Source organism: Salmo trutta, chromosome 4 (genome assembly GCF_901001165.1).
Source record: "Salmo trutta chromosome 4, fSalTru1.1, whole genome shotgun sequence".
Lineage (NCBI taxonomy): Eukaryota > Metazoa > Chordata > Actinopteri > Salmoniformes > Salmonidae > Salmo > Salmo trutta.
This window is the reverse complement of record NC_042960.1, coordinates 22,008,579-22,028,013: the sequence shown is the minus strand read 5'-3', so window position 1 is coordinate 22,028,013 and position 19,435 is coordinate 22,008,579. Positions and strand designations below refer to the sequence as shown.

The 19,435-nt window shown below is 41.8% G+C and overlaps 1 protein-coding gene across 1 annotated transcript; it reads right to left on the bottom strand.

Annotated features, from left to right (window-relative positions):
- Window positions 1-4,896: 4,896 nt before the first annotated feature.
- Window positions 4,897-16,649, bottom strand: LOC115191621 (synaptopodin-2). The gene is made up of 3 exons (XM_029749408.1): window positions 15,908-16,649; window positions 10,242-12,442; window positions 4,897-6,896 (listed from the first exon to the last, which is right to left on the bottom strand). Exons 1-3 carry the CDS (start codon window positions 16,647-16,649, stop codon window positions 6,357-6,359), a joined length of 3,483 nt encoding a protein of 1,160 aa, XP_029605268.1. The 3' UTR covers window positions 4,897-6,356.
- Window positions 16,650-19,435: the final 2,786 nt, after the last annotated feature.

Below are 19,435 nucleotides of genomic sequence, written 5' to 3'. Positions count from 1 at the left end.
AGAAGGTTTGAGCAGAGTGAAGAGATGATAGGATGGAAGAGGAGAGAGTAGCGGGGGAGAGAGAGCGAAGGTTGGGACGGCCCGATACCATCCGAGTAGGGGCAGAGTGAGAAGTGTTGGATGAGAGCGAGAGGGAAAAGGATACAAGGTAGTGGTCGGAGACTTGGAGGGGAGTTGCAATGAGATTAGTGGAAGAACAGCATCTAGTAAAGATGAGGTCAAGCGTATTGCCTGCCTTGTGAGTAGGGGGGGAAGGTGAGAGGGTGAGGTCAAAAGAGGAGAGGAGTGGAAAGAAGGAGGCAGAGAGGAATGAGTCAAAGGTAGACGTGGGGAGGTTAAAGTCACCCAGAACTGTGAGAGGTGAGCCATCCTCAGGAAAGGAACTTATCAAGGCGTCAAGCTCATTGATGAACTCTCCAAGGGAACCTGGAGGGCGATAAATGATAAGGATGTTAAGCTTGAAAGGGCTGGTAACTGTGACAGCATGGAATTCAAAGGAGGCGATAGACAGATTTACATTTTACATTTAAGTCATTTAGCAGGTGCTCTTATCCAGAGCGACTTACAGTAGTGAATGCATACATTTCATACAATTTCATACATTTCATACATTTTTTTTCTGTGCTGGCCCCCCGTGGGTCAGGGGAGAAAGAGAGAATGTCCACTTGGAAGAGATGAGGATCCCAGTGCCACCACCCCGCTGACCAGAAGCTCTCGGGGTGTGCGAGAACACGTGGGCAGACGAGGAGAGAGCAGTAGGATTAGCAGTGTTATCTGTGGTAATCCATGTTTCCGTCAGTGCCAAGAAGTCAAGGGACTGGAGGGAAGCATAGGCTGAGATGAACTCTGCCTTGTTGGCCGCAGATCGGCAGTTCCAGAGGCTGCCGGAGACCTGGAACTCCACGTGGGTCGGTCGTGCGCGCTGGGACCACCAGGTTAGAGTGGCAGCGGCCACGCGGTGTGCAGCGTTTGTATGGCCTGTGCAGAGAGGAGAGAACAGGGATAGACAGACACATAGTTGACAGGCTACAGAAGAGGCTACGCTAATGCAAAGGAGATTGGAATGACAAGTGGACTACACGTCTCGAATGTTCAGAAAGTTAAGCTTACGTTGCAAAAATCTTATTGACTAAAATGATTAAAATGATACAGTACTGCTGGCTGGTGAAGTAGGCTAGCTAGCAGTGGCTGCGTTGTTGACTTTGTTTGAAAGTGTAGCTGGCTAGGTAACCTCGATAATTACTCTAAACTACACAATTATCTTAGATACAAAGACAGCAAAGACAACTATGTAGCTAGCTAACACTACACTAATCAAATCGTTCCGTTGTAATGTATTAGTTTCTACAGTGCTGCTAGTCGGTAGAAGTTGGCTAGTTGGCTAGCTAGCAGTGTTGACTAGGTAGGAGAACGGTGGCGCGGCGCGGCGACGAAAATAGCTGGCTAGCTAACCTCAATAATTACCCTAAACTACACAATTATCTTAGATACAAAGTCAGCAAAGACAACTATGTAGCTAGCTAACACTACACTAATCAAGTCGTTCCGTTGTAATGTAATAGTTTCTACAGTGCTGCTAGTCGTTAGAAGTTGGCTAGTTGGCTAGCTAGCAGTGTTGACTACGTTAGAAGGACGAAAATAGCTGGCTAGCTAACCTCGATAATTACTCTAATTACTCTAAACTACACAATTATCTTTGATACAAAGACGGCTATGTAGCTAGCTAAGAAAAATTGCTCAGATCAAACAAATCAAACCGTTGTAATGTAATGAAATGTAATATTACCTGTGGAGCGAAGCGAAGTGCGACACATCGACAATCTACTGGCAAATCCATTTCAATCCTTGTCATATGAAGACAAATTATAGATCAAATGTATCGGTGCTCATCAGCCATTGGACATAAACACTACACAACAAGTTGGAAATCGCAAATTCAACAATGATTGGAATCAGTGGCTAACTGCAAGCGTGGCAAAGCAATCACTAGCCTGCTATTCATTGAAATGTGTGCGTGGTCCAAGTCTGTGTTTAAGGGTCTCTTTTCCAATCTTAAAAGGATAAATATTCAACACCATGGGCCAGAAAAGGTTGAATACATTGGCCATGCTGTCAATCCAGCATGACTTCTGCCGCATTCGAAACAACTAGAAAGTCAGAACTGGGAAATCTCAGACTTCAGTGAGTTCAAGACAACTGGAAACTGGAAGAAAAAAAGAGCTCCGACTGGGAAAATACGTTTTGAACTGTCATCCAACTCGGAATTCCAAGTTGGGAATTTGGGCCTCTTTCTAAAGCTCCGACCTGAAGATCACTGACATCATGATTCAACCTTGTTTTTTTCAGAGTTTCCGGTTGTCTTGAAAGCAACATAAATCCAGAGAATGCCAAAATTTGCCAACAAGGACTGCCGCGCCACCTCCCTGTTCAAGAGATCACAGCACAACAAGGTGAGTCCGAAAATGTATTGTATGCTGCTGCATAAATGGTTTAATATGCCAGGGAGATATGTATACTGTAGCTAAGAAAGTAATATTATGTGTATGTTGTGTAGTAAGCTGTTAGTAGCCCATGTGCCTCATCCTAATTATTTAGTCCCTTTCCCCCTCATAACTTAGCCTACGGTTCTGTCTTGATGGTGCACATGTAGCCTATACCTTTTTAGAGAAATGTAATCATTGAATATTGTAAGAGTTTTCATTGTCTGCTTGTACGCCCCCTTCATGTATCCTACGGTTCTGACTTGGTGTACAGGGAGAATACTGTAAGAACGGCCCATGTTATGAATTCTGTCGCTGTACATTTCAAAAGTGCTAAACAAATAGTTTATTGACTAAGTCCATCTTAGCTCGCTCATTGTCTTAATCGAAGTTACAGATTGCCTCTTATTCACTCATCATCTCCTTATGCCATAGTTTTTACATCTCAATTGTCAATAGAAACCACATTTGTTTAAGCAAGTCAGCCATATCAGCTATGTTTTTTAAAAAGTCAGTAAATGAGGCTGAACTGTTTCGCTGCCAGACAAGGCTCCGGTGATAGCCAGGTGTAGCAGTGGTAATGATTCACTCTAACGTGCTGAAAAGAAAGCTCTGCGGTTGGGACAGCTTTATGTAGGCACTAACAGTTTGTGGGCACAGTTTGTCACCGTTATAGTGCAATTAATGTATTGTTTAGTGTTGTGTTGTGTAGCGGCTTTGCTGGCATGCATCTAAAAAAAAAGTGGGGAGTTTTCTCCACCAAGATTTACATGCTAAAATTGCCACTGCATAGATAGAACTTATTTTTTACACTGTGTTGTAGCAACCAAGTAAACAACTTTGCAGGAGTAATGTTATAGAAATAGCTGTATGTTCATGGGGCTTCTAAGATAAGTGCTTTCAAGATACTAAATCATTTATCTTCACATTGCTGCCAAAAAACAAGCTTACTGCCTTGAATTGTCTAACTACTTCTGAAGTGACTGGTTCTTCTCATGTTATTCCACACGAATACAGACTTGTTGTCAGCTATCGGGAGGATTTGTGTCAATACATTTTAATATTAAAACATTCAGAGTAAAAATGAAACTACAAAAGTACACTGAACAAAAATATAAACGCATAATGTAAAGTGCTGGTCCCATGTTTCATGAGCTGAAATAAAAGATCCCAGAAATGTTCAATACGTACAAAAATCTAAAATGTTGTGCACTAATTTGTTTACATCTCTGTTAGTGAGCATTTTATCCTTTGTCAAGATAATCCAACCACTTCACAGGTGTGGCATATCAAAAAGCTGATTAAACAGCATGATCATTACACATGTGCACCTTGTGCACATGTCACAGATGTCACAATGCCACAGATGTCTCAAGTTGAGGGAGCGTGCAATTGGCATGCTGACTGCAGGAATGTCCACCAGAGCTTTTGCCAGAGAATTGAATGTTAATTTCTCTACCATAAGCAGCCGACAATGTCGTTTTAGGGAATTTGACAGCACGTCCAACCAGTCTTACAACCGCAGACCATGTGTAACCACGCCAGCCAAGGATCTCCACATCCAGGCTTCTTCACCTGCGGGATTGTCAGTGGGGGACGGGGGATGCTGAGGAGTATTTCTGGTTGTAATAAAGGCCTTTTGTGGGGCAAAACCCATTCTGATTGGATGGGCCTGGCTCCCCAGTGGGTCGGCCTGGCTCCCAAGTGGGTGGGCATATGCCCTCCCAGGCCCACCCATGGCTGCGCCCCTGCCCAGTCATGTGAAATCCATAGATTAGGGCCTAATTTATTTATTTAAATTTACACATTTCCTTATATGAACTGTGACTGAAAAATCCTTGAAATTGTTGCATGTTGTGTTTATATTTTTGTTCACTATAGATTTAAATGGTTGGGGTGTCATGTGGCTCTCTTCACACCCAAAACATTTTTGGCAATGAGATGAGTGAGATTCAGTTTTTAGTTTTTTTCTCATACTTAATTAACATTTTAACTTTCTCTTTTCAACTTAATTTACGCTGTGTAAAGTCTCCCACCAGTCGTGTCCCAATAGCTCAGTCTGTGATTATGTAACCGTCTCTTTGGTTACTAGTCCCTGGATGGACCTGTTGAGATGCTTTGTGATGGATGTCAGAGCAATAACCTGACATGTTAGCAAAACAAACACTGGCTGCAGTGGAGTGAGTGTAACTTTAGAAAAGTACTCTCTCTACTTTACTAACTCAACATTCCACTCCATTTATAGACATGTATCTAATATATTACTATACGTTTTATTGGTATTCAGCAATTGTTTGTTTCTCAACGAATTCAGCATACCACACATTTTGAATGGGTAAACAAACAATTTCCAAAGTGTAAAAAACATTTGACAAATCCTACATATCTTATATACATGTTAACCAGAGGCACGGTGTACTCAACAACATTTTATTGGAAGAGTACAATATTTATCTTCAGTGCTGCAACAAATGAACAACACGATCAAGTGATAAAAGTTACAATATCTTCAACACATTCACAGTCCATATGAAAGTGTGGTACATTTCATATGCCTTTCACGGAAGTGCCAAACCAATCACAGAAACTTCAACCTGTATTCAATGACGTGGTCTAGAATATAGTGTGTGCCTATGTTTTGCAAACTGACTGAATGATATGAATAAAAACATTGTTAATGTTCTATATTTCAGCAATAAAATCTGACATTTGATTTATTATTTTAAGAAATGTAAGACATTTGTAAATGTCCTTAATTTTCAGAGGGATTGTCTGAAAGTGAACTTGAATATTTATTGTTTTCATCAGTATGTGCACTTGATACTTACTATCTAACCTGCTACACATGCTATCGCACATATTACACAAACCATCGAGGAACCCTAGCAGTACATTTGAAATCCGCTTTACTGTATTTCTATTTTAGATGTTACTGCTTACATCACATAACAATAGTCAATCCATTTTTCTATTTAGTTTTCATATTATGTGGAAAAGGAAACAAGTTATAGGTTCAACACATCTAACTTTCTTTTCCCTGCCATCTGTCATTTTCTCACTCATCACCTTGCAAACCTCTTACTTTTATGCACATGCAAATAAATAATAGGCCCATCATGTATCCATTTATCAAAATTCATAAAACATGTTTAGAATTTAAACTTTTCAGGTACAGAACATTCAATGGAACATGCAGTACGTACTATAGATGTGTGTGAATGCACTTCACTGATCAGAATTATAGTAGAGAACGAGCTACCACTTCTATGCCCCCTGTGGCCACAGGACAAAATGCACAAACAATCCATGCTCAAACCAAAATACGGTACATGCACACACATATAGAAAAACAAACTCCAATTTAAACCAAAGACCATTAACATCAGTACTTTTTTTCCAGAAATGAAAACTTTTAAAGCTAGACTCATTAGTGGTGAAACAAAGTTACTAAAAACAACTAACGCTGTTTTTTCCCCCTCTGACATCATTGCACGCATGATAGAACAGCAGAATATATACTGCAAATGTTTTTTTTTCACGCTGTGAAACACTCCTCACCTCAAAACAAAAACAATAACAATGGCGGTGGGGCAAACAGTGGCGCCGTTTCCCTGCAGATTCCATCTTCAAACTTGTAATTCGCCTTAGCATGCTGCTGTAGACCATTATCACTATCTTGGTACATCAGTATTTCCTCATTGATTCCAAACATTTGTCTTAAAAAATAAACACTACCTTGATCAAATTGTTAATTATAATATGCTGGGCCTATTGTTTACATCTGTACATCCAATTATATTTTCTACGTTTGTTCTTACAAGTGCACTGTTTATATTTTTGAATTCTATCTGAGGATGTACAGATGGCTGTGCGAGATTACCTTCTCATAGCTGTGCGTGGCAAGGTAGCGTAGAGGGACTGACTCGGGTGGCCCGGGCCTCGACCCATATGTCCAGCGGTAGCACTCACCGCTGACCACAGAGGCTGGGCCTGTCTGAAGGGAGGCCCATAGACAGGGGCAGAGGTCATGCTCATAGACCTAGTATGCATGGCTGGGGGTGGAGCATGGTAGTAACCACCACTGACACTGGGGGCGTCCAATGACACCATGCGCTTCCATTCGTTCGGAGGTTCCGGAAGAGATCGTCGGTTGGCGGCGGAGTTGACGTTAGTGGCGATGGACTGAGGGAAGTTCTGGAATCGGAAGGCATCGTCCACCAGGCCCAGGGGGCTCCGAGAGGCAGCCTCCCAAGGGCTGGGGGGCTTGAGGGCGGCTTTTTCCTGCCAGGAGGTCTGCCTCCCGAGAGATGGATGGAACACAGGGGTGGTCACAGGGGACATAGATGACTGCGAGGGCATGTAGGACATGGAGCACATCCGTCTGGGTAGGGACAGAGAGTAGCTTCTGCCAAGTCCCTGGAAGAAAAGGACATTGTACTGGATTGATGTGTTTCTGGTAATATTAAGCATACTGTACACACTGGGGCTCAGGGTCGAAATATAAAATACCAAATGTACTGTAATGCACATGTATTTATGAGGCATTATATAAATGTGTTCATGACACTGTAACCCTCTGTTCCCAACCAAGAATTTGGGGTAGAATACACAGAAAAACAGTAGTTCTCCACAACCTGATTTGGCCTGGATTACTTGAGTAGAGAAGGGGAGAAGATTCTCATCCTGTGCAGTAAGGTGATTAATTTTGCGGTCCAAAAAAACACACACAGACACACACACAGTGGCAGAGAGCATTGCCTCTCGTGAAAGGGCAGGCTATCCCCTTTCAAACTCTTCAAAATGGACACAGGCCAATTCTACTCAACTGTGTGTTCATCACCGTCGATTACATTTCCCCATGATTATTGTTATTTTTTCACAACATAGAAGTCATATCACTCTCTCATACAGTGTCATTGTTGCCTGGAGATTAACACCTATAAATAATCACAGTAGTGAACGCCTTCAAACCTAATGATGCAACATTACTGCACATTTTGTTCAGTGTTCATGTTCCAAACATATCTGGGTGACGTAATGGGGTCGTTTCTCCCTAAAATACATGAGTCCCCATGGCCAACTAAGACCAATGGCTGGGAAGAGAGTTAGTTTTCAGCACTTACCTTTGGGAGGGGTTGATCCTATCGGGTCTCTGCTTAGCAGAGCTAACTTTTCGAAAGGGATAGCAGGTTTTAAAGATGGTGAGTCTGAGCTATATTTGGAAATGGATGAGCCCTTTGCTCATAGCAGGTCTCCATGCAAACTTTGGGTTTCAACAAAGACCTGTTTAGAGGACATAACACACTGCCTTGTGGTTCATTGAAAACTTAAACCTACCAAAACGTCTTATACAGGTGGAAAGGACTCAAATATAGTTTAATTTGCTGTAAAGTTGAAGATGTGATCTAACCTGCATGATGCACGGTGAGGCAATCATTGTTGTATCATTACTGTTTTTAACCAGATATTGCTTAAGGTACTAAGAATTGGCAACATTAATGAATACATAAGAAACATTAAAATGACTTAAAATAGAAGAGGTATTACAAATGAATAAAGAGTGTGGTACAATAATTAAAGCGTGATGCATTCATAAAAGAAAACGTTGCAAGAGTCCATGCAGTAGTAATGAAATATGAAAACATACACAGGGGAAGTTAAAGGGAGATATTTAATAGCAAGATTGTGCCGAGTAAAAGAAGTGCAATATACAATGGAACACATAAAAGAGGAAAAATAAATGTAACAAAGGACAGAAAAGGTAAAGTCAGCAATCTGATTGGAAATTAAAGAAGGATTATTTGTAACATATATATATCAATTGCGTTTAACCTGAAAAGAAATCATGTTTGATTAAGTGTTAAAATGAATATGTTGATAAAAACAACTAAGCGACTGGCCATAATTGACAATAAAATACAAAATTCCACATTGTCAACAACACAAAGATGTAGTGGGGGCTTTAAATACACAATTAGCAAAAGCTTTGAGCTGTATCACACTATTAAATATAGTTTGGAATGAGACTGAAGGAATTGTAAGAGGTCTGCATCCAAATATAGTGCCTATTATTATTATTCTTCTTCTTATATCTCTTCTAATCATAGTCATCATAAAAGTATGAACAAACCCCCCTGTTTTTATGTTATGCACTCTCATTGCTATCATATTGCATACATTGCAAACATTATTTTGACTAGCATCCAACCTACCCACACGATCTTACATTTTCTATGGGTATGAACATTACTGTTCCAATAATGGTAATGTTGCATGTGGTCATGAGACCACTGGTGAATACAGGCTACCCTAAACATAAATTAATTTACAACAACAAAAGGCGAAGCAAGGCACCATAGCCAAACTAGAAATGTTTCCTCTTTTCAGCTGCACACACAACTGATCTCATTTTCCTGAAATTACTCAACACAATGTATCCCCAGTGAGACCAAAGCTTCAGCCAAGGAGGGGACTTTTTTGTTGAATTCTGCCTCTTATGCCTAATGTGTATATCACTTTCCCCTGCTAGTATCCGTATCCTCACAAAGGATCTAGTGCTGCAGAAAACAATATAACAGCTACCTAACGGATTGACTTGCTAAACTGTTTATCAATAGCTGGCAAAATTAGCTAACTAGCTTCATTGGCAAACACTATCTTCATTGGTATTAGCAGAAGCTAACATTAGCTTAATTCACATCTTCATTAACAACACCTACAATAGTCTCTCATTCTCAATAGTTTTTCATTCAGCCCAGAAACACTCACATACAGCTACAGTAGCCTCTAATTTCATTGTTTTACATTTACAAGCTATAAAGCAAACAGACAGCATTATCAAGTTGAAGTGGGGCATTAACTCAAGTAAAGGAGGTAGATCGAGGAGGGGTGGCCAATTAATGATAACAACCATATGCAGTGATATCTATTGAAATATTCTGTCTGTATAAAATCACTGGTATAAGCCAGGTTGATGGTCTGGAAAATGACTTCAGTGAGACAGAGGCATTTGTTTTCTTATGTTAATTTCCTATAAATCTAAATGTTCTGCTATTTCTTTCAACATTTTGGTAAAGCTAGAGGAACAGAATGAAAATACATTCAATGTTTTCCCTTGTTGACCTGTCATGCATATTGCACATTCTTTAAAGATTGAATTCATTGTTTAATTTTGTTGTTCTAAGTTGTAATTTAAAATGTTTTGTGCTAGGTTTGTATACTACGTACAGCAGAAAGTAAGAAGATATAGAGTGACATTTTGACACCGCAACAATGCAGAGATATTACCAAAAACAAGTCAATTACTTGAAATACTTGGTAGGACACGTCTAATTTAAAGTTTTTTTAAAATAATGCTTTAGAAATGGTAAGAAACAGTGTATAATCTCTGCATTCTCTGCAACATCAAAATGGGGCAGTGGGTTGGGACTAGTGTTGCAGAACGACATGCCTCCACTGTTTGGTTGCTACCGCTTGTTTTTTGGCAGAAAATGTAGGCCGAGGAGCCATTTGAATGGTACCTCTGGAGAGGACATCAGCATCAAAGGGTAAAGAAGACAAAGATGCTGAGTTGACACTGAGAGATAGCTGACAGGGAGTGCTTGTGGGTATAGGGCAGTGGGTGCTTGGAGCTTGGGGAGCTTTGTTGGCGCTATCATGCACAGCCGGTGAAGCATTATGCTTCCAATCCAGTTGCTTGCTAACTGGGAGTGGTTCACTTGACTGTGTAGGTTGACAGTCAAAAGGGTATAGGACACTCACCAATCTAGTAGACTTAGCAGGAGCTATGGGCTTGCTTTGTTGGTTTGCTGGGGGAAGGTCATGGGCAGGGTAAGAGTAAGGAGAAATGGCAAAGGCAGGTCTAGGGCTGACAACAGGGGCAGGTTTAGGGCTCAAGGGTGGGTTTGACTCAGGGGTTGGGATGGGGGCCATTTTGAGGCTAGGGCTAAGGCCTTCAGCCTCAGTGCCTACGTTATATATAAAGAGTGATGAGTCCAGCTGATAGGGCTGATGTTTCATGACATCTAGGGCATCCAGGTGCTTGGAGGGTTGTGGTTTTGTTTTCACCCTGGTCTTTGGATTGATTTTTGGACTTGTTGAAGGGGGCTGTTTAGCTGCTGCAGGGGGGTAGAAAGGAGCATGAAGGGGATTGTATGACAAAGGAGGTGGGGCACGGATGTTGGATGAGTATCTCCAAGCACCTGGAAGGGAGGCGGTGGGGGAAGGACACTTTGCTTTGTTGGCCTGAACTGTTTCGGCATCCACCACAAACTTCTCCATACGGGTCTGCCTCTTGGCAAAGAGTTCGGCACCTCTTCCCCTCAGAGTTGGGCCATTTATGGCTGGACTAACATGGCCCTCAGAGATGTGACCCATTGAAGAAGTAGGTGGTGCCTTGGCTGCGTGGCTGTAAGAGCTCCCTCGTTGGGGTGGGCAAGATGCCACCGAAGGATTTGGGGACTTATTCTTTGAGACTGTGGGTTGGCGAGGTGCCGTGTGAGTTGGGTTCGGGGCCTGAATACTCACTGGGTACCGCGGTGGCTGTGGACTCCAGCTATTCATGGTTGGCTGAAGTTGAGAGGGTGATGTTGAGTTGGCTGGTGCCCCGGTGTTCATGGGTGGCTGTGGTCGTGACTGAGTTTGGGGTGGTTCCCGGGGGTTCGCCATTTGCTTAGGCGAAAGCCAGTCTTGTTGTTTGAAGTATTGCTGAGGAGGAGACCCCACTGGACTTGGGAAAGATGCCGGGACTGGACTCCTTGCCAGGTGAAGTAGCACATTTGAGGGACTCTCCTTTAACCATGGTGGACAGACTGGGTTGATGCTAGGCTTTGGGGCAACAGGTGGGGGATTCTTGTGCTTGACTGTTCGGGGTTGCATAAAGTTGCATGCCTCAGCACCAAGACTAAAGTAGTCTTCCTCTTCGCCTGACTCAATATATGATCTTCTTTCCCCCCTCTTTTGAATATAGGCATTGGAGGGTTGATCAGAGGCCGCCCTATTAGCACCTCTTCTTTTTGAGTCTGGTAGGATGCCAGTCTTGATTGCTGGTACAGATATGCGTTCGTCACGCGAAGCTATGAAGTCCCCAGTTGGGGACCAGACCTGTGGAACTGTGTGTATAGGGACTGATACCTTGAATTTGAGTTCATGATGCTTCACTGGGCTAGTGACACCACTAAGAGGAGAAAATGGGACAGGCACTCTGTTTTGGGATCCCAAGAAGGGCTTCGCTGTTCTGTTGGGCACAAGAGGCTTTGGTATAGCACTAGCTAGGTGGTTGGGCATACTGTTCATCATGTGAGCATATTGTTGCATCTCCTGTTGGTTTTCTTTGTACTGCAGATGTTGATTGCCATGAGCATCCATATAGATCTGATCAGCATGCCTTTCACTGTATTGAATTTGATTGGATTGCACATAAGTTTCATCCGTTTTGTAAGACTTGTACATTTCTGTGTCTTCAAGGTCTACAATACCTTCGACGGGTAAGCCTTTGCGCCTCATTTCCTCGTGCTCTAAGGCAATCTCATCCATCCTCTGGCGGCGCTGCACAAACATTGCCACACCCTTGCCTTTTGTCTCTGGCAGTTGCTCCATCTCTTCCAGGTGGTGAAATATGTTGGCTATTCCAAGGTTCTCCCAGTTTAAATTGACGTCTCGGCCTCGTACATTCACTGAGTAGTCTTCATCAAGTTCTGAATAATCATTAGTGGCCAAAGTAAACCTGACCGTTTTGCTGTATTCACTTTCTACGTCTTTGTAGCTTTTTTCGTCAAACTGGTGCTGACCTGTCCCGTAGCTGACAAGTGTATACTTCTTAACCCTTTGCCGACGCTTCTTGAACATCAACACCCCTCTGTTTCTGGGATTTGGTGCATCGGTCAACAGCAAAGCAATGCGTTTACATTTAGACTTGGCTTCCTTCACCTGCCTGTCTGACTGGCTCTCGATCTGTCTAGTCCCTGTGAGGGAGAGATGAGGAGAGAGGACAGAGATAAAAAGAGAGTGTAATTACATAAATTATAATTGTTTGCTACCTCAGAATGATGCATATGTAATGTGAGGAGGTATCACATAAAAGTACCCTACATACAGTACATTACAAGAGAACTGTCTACACATTTCAAATGATCTGTATCTTGAGAATGTCATCAAACAATTCATTTTAGGGTGTATCTTTCTCAATTGCCATTTAAGTTAAAGTGCATTCGGAAAGTATTCAGCACCTTTCACTTTTTCCACATTTTGTTACGTAACAGCCTTATTCTATAAGGGATTACATCGTTTTTATCTCCTCATCAATTTACACACAGTACCCCATAATGACAAAGCAAAAACAGGTTTTTTGAATTTTTTGCAAATGTATAAAAAAACTAACTGAAATATCACATTTATATAAGTATTCAGACTCTTTACGCAACACTTTGTTGAAGCATCTTTGGAAGCCTCGAGTCTTCTTGGGTATGACGCTACATGCTTGGCATACCTGTATTTGGGGAGTTTCTCCCTTTCTTCTCTGCAGATCCTCTCAAGCTCTTTCAGGCGGGAGGCGGAGCGTCACGGCACATCTTTAATCAGGTCTCTCCAGAGATGTTTGGTTCAAGTCCGTGCTCTGGCTGGGCAACACAAGAACATTCAGAGACTTGCCCCGAAGCCACTCCTGCGTTGTTTTGATTGTGTGCTTAGGGTCATTGTCCTGTTGGAAGGTGAACCTTCGCCCCAGTCTGAGGCCTTGAGCGCCCTGGAGTTTTCATCAAGCATCTCTCTGTACTTTGTTCTGTTTGTCTTTCCCTTGATCCTGACTAGTCTCCCAATCCCTGCCGCTGGAAAACATCCCCACAGCATGATGCTGCCACCACCATGCCTCACCGTAGGGATGGTATTGGCCAGGTGATGAGCGGTGCCTGGTTTTCTCCAGATGTGACGCTTGGCCAAGAGTTCAATCTTGAATCTTGTTTCTCATGGTCTGAGAGTCCTTTAGGTGCCTTTTGGCAAACTTCAAGCAGGCTATCATGTGCCTTTTATTTAGGAGTGGTTTTTGGAAGGCCTGATTGGTGATGTGCTGCAGAGATGGTGGACCTTCAGGAAGCTTTTCCCATCTCCACAGAGGAGCTTTGTCAGAGTGACCATCGGGTTCTTAGTCACCTGCCTGACCAAGGCCCTTCTCAGTTTGGCTGGGCACCCAGCTCTAGGAAGAGTCTTGGTGGTTACAAACTTCTTCCACTTAAGAATGATGGAGGTCACTGTTTTCTTGGGGACCTTCAATGCTGCAGACATTTTTTGATACCCTTCCCCTGATCCATTCCTCCAACACAATCCTGTCTCGGAGCTCTACAGACAGTTCCTTCGAACTCATGGCTTGGTTTTTGCTCTGACATGCACTGTCAACTGTGGAACCTTACATAGACAGGTGTGTGCCTTTCCAAATTATGTCCAATCAATTGGATTTACCACAGGTGGACTCCAATCAAGTTGTAGAAACATTTCAAGGATGATCAATGGAAACAGCAAACAGTCTGAATACTTATGTAAATAAGTTATTTCTGTTTTTTTTATACATTTGCAAACCTTATGGGGTATTGTGTGAAGATTGATGATGAAAAACATGAATTTAATCAATTTTAGAATAAGGCTGTAAGATAACAAAGTGCAGGGGTCTGAATACTTTCCAAATGCATTGTACATGGGGATAGCTGTAGAATATAATGGATATTGAATAGATATATCTGATTAATACTATACAATGTCAAATGGTTAATCTTTTGACATTGTTCAACTTAGTTGCTTGTGACTTGTTGATCTCAGCACCTATGGTAAATCTAGCCTTAGCCTTGAATATAATTTAATTAGTATGGTTCACATCTAATCCTTTGCCCTTCTGCAAAACAGTTAGTGTTTATGAATGTACAGTGCTAATATCATGACATTATTCATGAGGAAAGGAATTTATCACGTACAGTACCTTAGTTTACTACATTATAAATAGAAGTCTTGGAGACAGACAATTTTGGAAACAACAAGCTCTATTATTTCATTATTTATTACAAATCAATCAAGGCAGTTAACCCCCTGTTCCTAGGCCATCATTGAAAATAAGAATTTGTTCTTAATTGACTTGCCTAGTTAAATAAATAATGCACTGCCTTTTTAAATGCTCATGGCCAAATCAACTTAAATCAACTCAGTTATTTGGTTTAAAGTTACTTAAAGGTATCCAGCTTCTTTAACAGGCACCACATGCCACCATCACTCCCATTGTTTTTAGCTAGCGGCTAAATTTAGCTGAAGTTTAAAGAAAACCATCTAAAATTACATTTTAAAAAACTTAACTTCTCCTTTAACACTTCAAATAAGTTATTGTGAAATGTCTTGAAGCACCAATTTATGTTCGGTCAATCTGATTTATCCATGTTTTTCTGTTATTGCCCATCTGCCAGTGTTAATGAATGAACGCAAATTATTCATTGCATTTGATATAGTTGAGACTTAACTTGGAGGATTACACAAAAAAAAGAATAACAATGTATAAACACATAATGACACTTCGTGTTAATTTAAAATAATATTTATCAAAACATCTGTGGCCCTATTTAAAACGTCACATTTAATTAAAAAAAACTAAATAGACTACTTAATAAATATATTGTTTGCATGGTGTTTGCAACAAAGTTTTTTGCCATGTGCATAGAGCATACATTGACAGCAAATCCAAAGAGGGTAAACATTCAGCAAAGTTGGACTGCTACTTTTAATGTGCTTTCAGTATCATCTGGACCTGCCAACTCTGCAACTGTGTACTTTTATTTTTAGGTCCACATTGCAAGATGCAATAAAAGCACTCGTGTAATTTCAGAGCTAACTTAGGGGGGTCTATGAGGCAAGAAAATTGAGGAGCTAACTTTCCATTACACAGTCAAAGCTAATGGTTTGAAAGGGATCGGGTGTCAAGCCAGGATGACACATGTTGGTGTCCGTCAAATTAACATCTGCCAGCCTCATCAGAGGCATGGTTGTATTTTATTCTTATCCACTCAGACTATTAAATGCACAGGAGAGTCAGCCTATATGCCCAGTTCAAATAAAACACACATCCCAGCAGTCATGCCCTTTAGTCCAAATTCAAACATTGCATCATTATCTATTTTGCTTTAGAAACGTCACTGTACTTTGTAGCAGCAATAACAGCAGTTAATTTACGTTACAAAGAACATGATTTAAGTGCCAACAAGCCAGTTACATTTTGACATGCCTTTTCTTTTCAAATTATTGCATTAAAATAACATTTCTAACATTGTTTTATTTCATTATAAGCCGAATGCGACACAGAGAAAGTTACCACATAGCTTTGAGTTGCACAGACTTACATTGGTACTCGATCTACAGTAAATGAATGAGGGGGTGGGGGGAGGAGGAGGGTGGCTACTTACGTGCGCGCCTCACCCTGTGTCTGCTGGGACTGGGGAGATCTCTCTCAGACGCAGAGTCCCACTGCTCTGCCTGCTCAGCACCCTGCGCTGAAATTCCAAAGGATAGATAAGCAGGAGGTGCTTCGCTGTGCCCTCCTTCCTCCAGAGACTCAACACTCCCATTCCCCCTGGCCCCGGTCCCAGAGCCCAGCCTCCTGCCGTCCCCCCTGGGTTGCCCATGGGTCAGAGTTAGGGTCATCTCACTCCGGTCAACGGAGGAAGAGGAGGTGGACCGTTGCCTTGATATTTGACACAAGTTGGGGTTCGGGGTGGGGGCTTGTGGGGACTTTGGGGGAGTCGGTGAAGGGGTGCTTGGGTAGGATTCGGCATCGGAGCCCCCGGATTCCCCAGGGTAGACGCTACCTGGCCCCTGTGATAAGGTGTCTATCTCCTGGCTTCCGCTGGGGCTCAGTCCACTGACCAGGCTACGTTCTTCCGGGCGGTAGTTCGATGGTGGTCTCTGATGTTCCACCATGGCTTTCTTGGTGTATGGTTCAGGGGACTCCACAGAATGGGGGGACTCAGCCTGTCTAATGTGGGTGTGCTGCGGATCTATGGGGAACTCTGTATCACTCTTCCTTTCTTCATAGTAGGATCCATCCCGGGACTCTGAGATGTAATGGTCGTCAGAGGAGTGGCCGTACTCAGAGACTGACCAAGCGTCCATGACAGCGCTCTCCTGGTCCTCTGTTTCTGGCTCCATGTCTAGTATGTTACAGACACAGACAGGGTCCTGGATGTGACAAATGCAACATTTAGAACAAGACCGGAGACAAGAGAGCATGATAAATAAGAAGACAGGGACCTTCCACTAAGAAATTGATCACATATACAGAATTAAATATTCATTATCAATGTCAACAATATCACCTTGCAGCTGTAAACACAAAGCAGCAAAGCAATGTGATACGATTTGAACACGCACACAGACACATGCACACATGCGCATGCATCAACGTACATGAGCATGCATGCACGTACATGCAAACACGCACATAACACACACACACACACACACACACACACACACACACACACACACACACACACACACACACACACACACACACACACACACACACCACCATCATTGTCAATTCTGATGAGAGAACACTGCATGTATTTCTTTAACTATCTCAAGCAGTCAAGTTAATATTTGATGTTTCATTGAAATTTGCTAATGACTACCAAATAACATTAACTACTGTTCTAACTTGTGCAGCCGGTTTAGCCACATATTTCACAAGGAATTGAGTTTGCAATCCAGCTACTGTGTGATCAATGCATTCTTTATTCCTAATAGGAGGCGCAGTGGCTTGCGTCAGCAATTTCTTCAGCACTGCCACCACTCTAAATGGAATGGTATGCAATATCACACTGGAAACAGCATTCACATCCAAGGCTGTTTTCCAAACTATGATTTATACAAAGAGAGTTTTTTTTCCACTCCTCTATACAAACATATCACTTGGCTGAGCGGATTTGGAGTCCTGGCATTTCCATTTAAGAACTAAATCCTAGATGTGTTTGATTAAATGTTGCCAAAAAGAACTCTCAAAGTCAACAAGCAACAAAGCCACTGCTACTTAATTACAGTTAAGGGTAGCACTTTATATGATAGTACTGTTGCTAAGGAAGCACTTTCTTTTTTATGTTTTATTAAGGGAGCTCTTTCTTTCATATTGTGGCACAGTAAAATGGCACAGTAAAAGTGTAATATGTAAGAAATGCATGCGCAAATAACCGAAAACACAAAACAATTCCCTTAACAGCTGTACAACAAACTACCCCAAAACAACCCCTACATATTAAAAACTACCCAAAACAGTTACTGCAAACATCTTCAATACCAGAAACGACCCCAAAATACTAGAAACTAAAGCAAACAGACACCCCAGACTACCTCAAACATCCCAAAATACCAGACTACACCAAACAGCTACTCCAAGCTGTGTTTTTTGTTTTTGCATAGTTTTGTGGAAGCTGTTTTGGGTAGCTTCTTGTATGGGGTTGTTTGTAGTTATCTGTGGTAATATGGGGTAAATAGTAGGACCTGTGTTTCAGTAAATCTTGAGTGATGTGATTTTTACAGGAGGGAGGGAATTTGATTTGATTGGTTGAGAGAACATGTGAATTGAGTTGTGAGTTGAGTTACCCTGTGAGGAGGCTAGGTAGAGCACACGTTGCAATCAGTGGTGTAAAGTACTCAAGTAAAAATACTTTAAAGTACTACTTAAGTAGTTTTTTGGGGTATCTGTACTTTACTTTACTATTTATATTTTTGACAACTTTTACTTCACCACATTCCTATAGAAAATAATGTACTTTCTACTCTAAACAAATCTCTGACACCCAATAATACTTGTTACATTTTGAATGCTTAGCAGGACAGGAAAATAATGTCACCGAAGGAGATGGCCGCCGATTTTACGATCCCGTAACCAATTGTGTTATTATGTATGTTTTTTCACGTTATTTGAAACTTATTTTGTACATAATGTTTTTGCCACTGTGTCTTATGACTGAAAATAACTTCTTGATATCAGGGCAGCGAATACTCACCCCGTACTGGAGGAATTCTGGAGGAATTTTTCTTCTTCAACGAGTTGGACGGGAAGGATTTACTCCAGACACCCGACAAGGCCCTTATCCCCATCATTTTCAGGAGGAAAAGACGGAGATACAGTTGTGGTCAGAAGTTTACATACACCTTAGCCAAATACATTTAAACTCAGTTTTTCACAATTCCTGACATTTAATCCTAGTATAAATCCACTGTCTTAGGTCAGTTAGGATCACCACCTTATTTTAAGAATGTGAAATGTCAGAATAATAGTAGAGAGAATGATTTATTTCAGCTTTTATTTCTTTCATCACGTTCCCAGTGGGTCAGAAGTTTACATACACTCAATTAGTATTTGGTAGCATTGCCTTTAAATTGTTTAACTTGAGTCAAACGTTTCGGGTGGCCTTCCACAAGCTTCCCACAATAAGTTGGGTGAATTTTGGCCCATTCCTCCTGACAGAGCTGGTGTACTTGAGTCAGGTTTGTAGGCCTCCTTGCTGGAACACGCTTTTTCAGTTCTGCCCACAAATGTTCTATAGGATTGAGGTCAGGGCTTTGTGATGGCCAGTCCAATACCTTGACTTTGATCTCCTTAAGCCTTTTTGCCACAACTTTGGAAGTATGCTTGGGGTCATTGTCCATTTGGAAGACCCATTTGCGACCAAGCTTTAACCTCCTGACTGATGTCTTGAGATGTTACTTCAATATATCCACATCATTTTCCTGCCTCATGATGCCATCTATTTTGTGAAGCGCACCAGTCCCTCCTGCAGCAAAGCACCCCCACAACATGATGCTGCCACCCCCGTGCTTCACGGTTGGGATGGTGTTCTTCGGCTTGCAAGCCTCCCCCTTTTTCCTCCAAACATAACGATGGTCATTATGGCCAAACAGTTCTATTTTGGTTTCATCAGACCAGAGGA

Coding starts and splice junctions, on each gene's coding strand:
- LOC115191621 (XM_029749408.1), bottom strand. CDS start 16,649: ATGGAGCCAGAAACAGAGGACCAGGAGAGCGCTGTCATGGACGCTTGG. Junction 12,443..15,907: donor ACACAGGGTGAGGCGCGCAC/GTAAGTAGCCAC, acceptor TCTCCCTCACAG/GGACTAGACAGATCGAGAGC. Junction 6,897..10,241: donor CTGCTAAGTCTACTAGATTG/GTGAGTGTCCTA, acceptor CTTTTCTTCCAG/GGACTTGGCAGAAGCTACTC.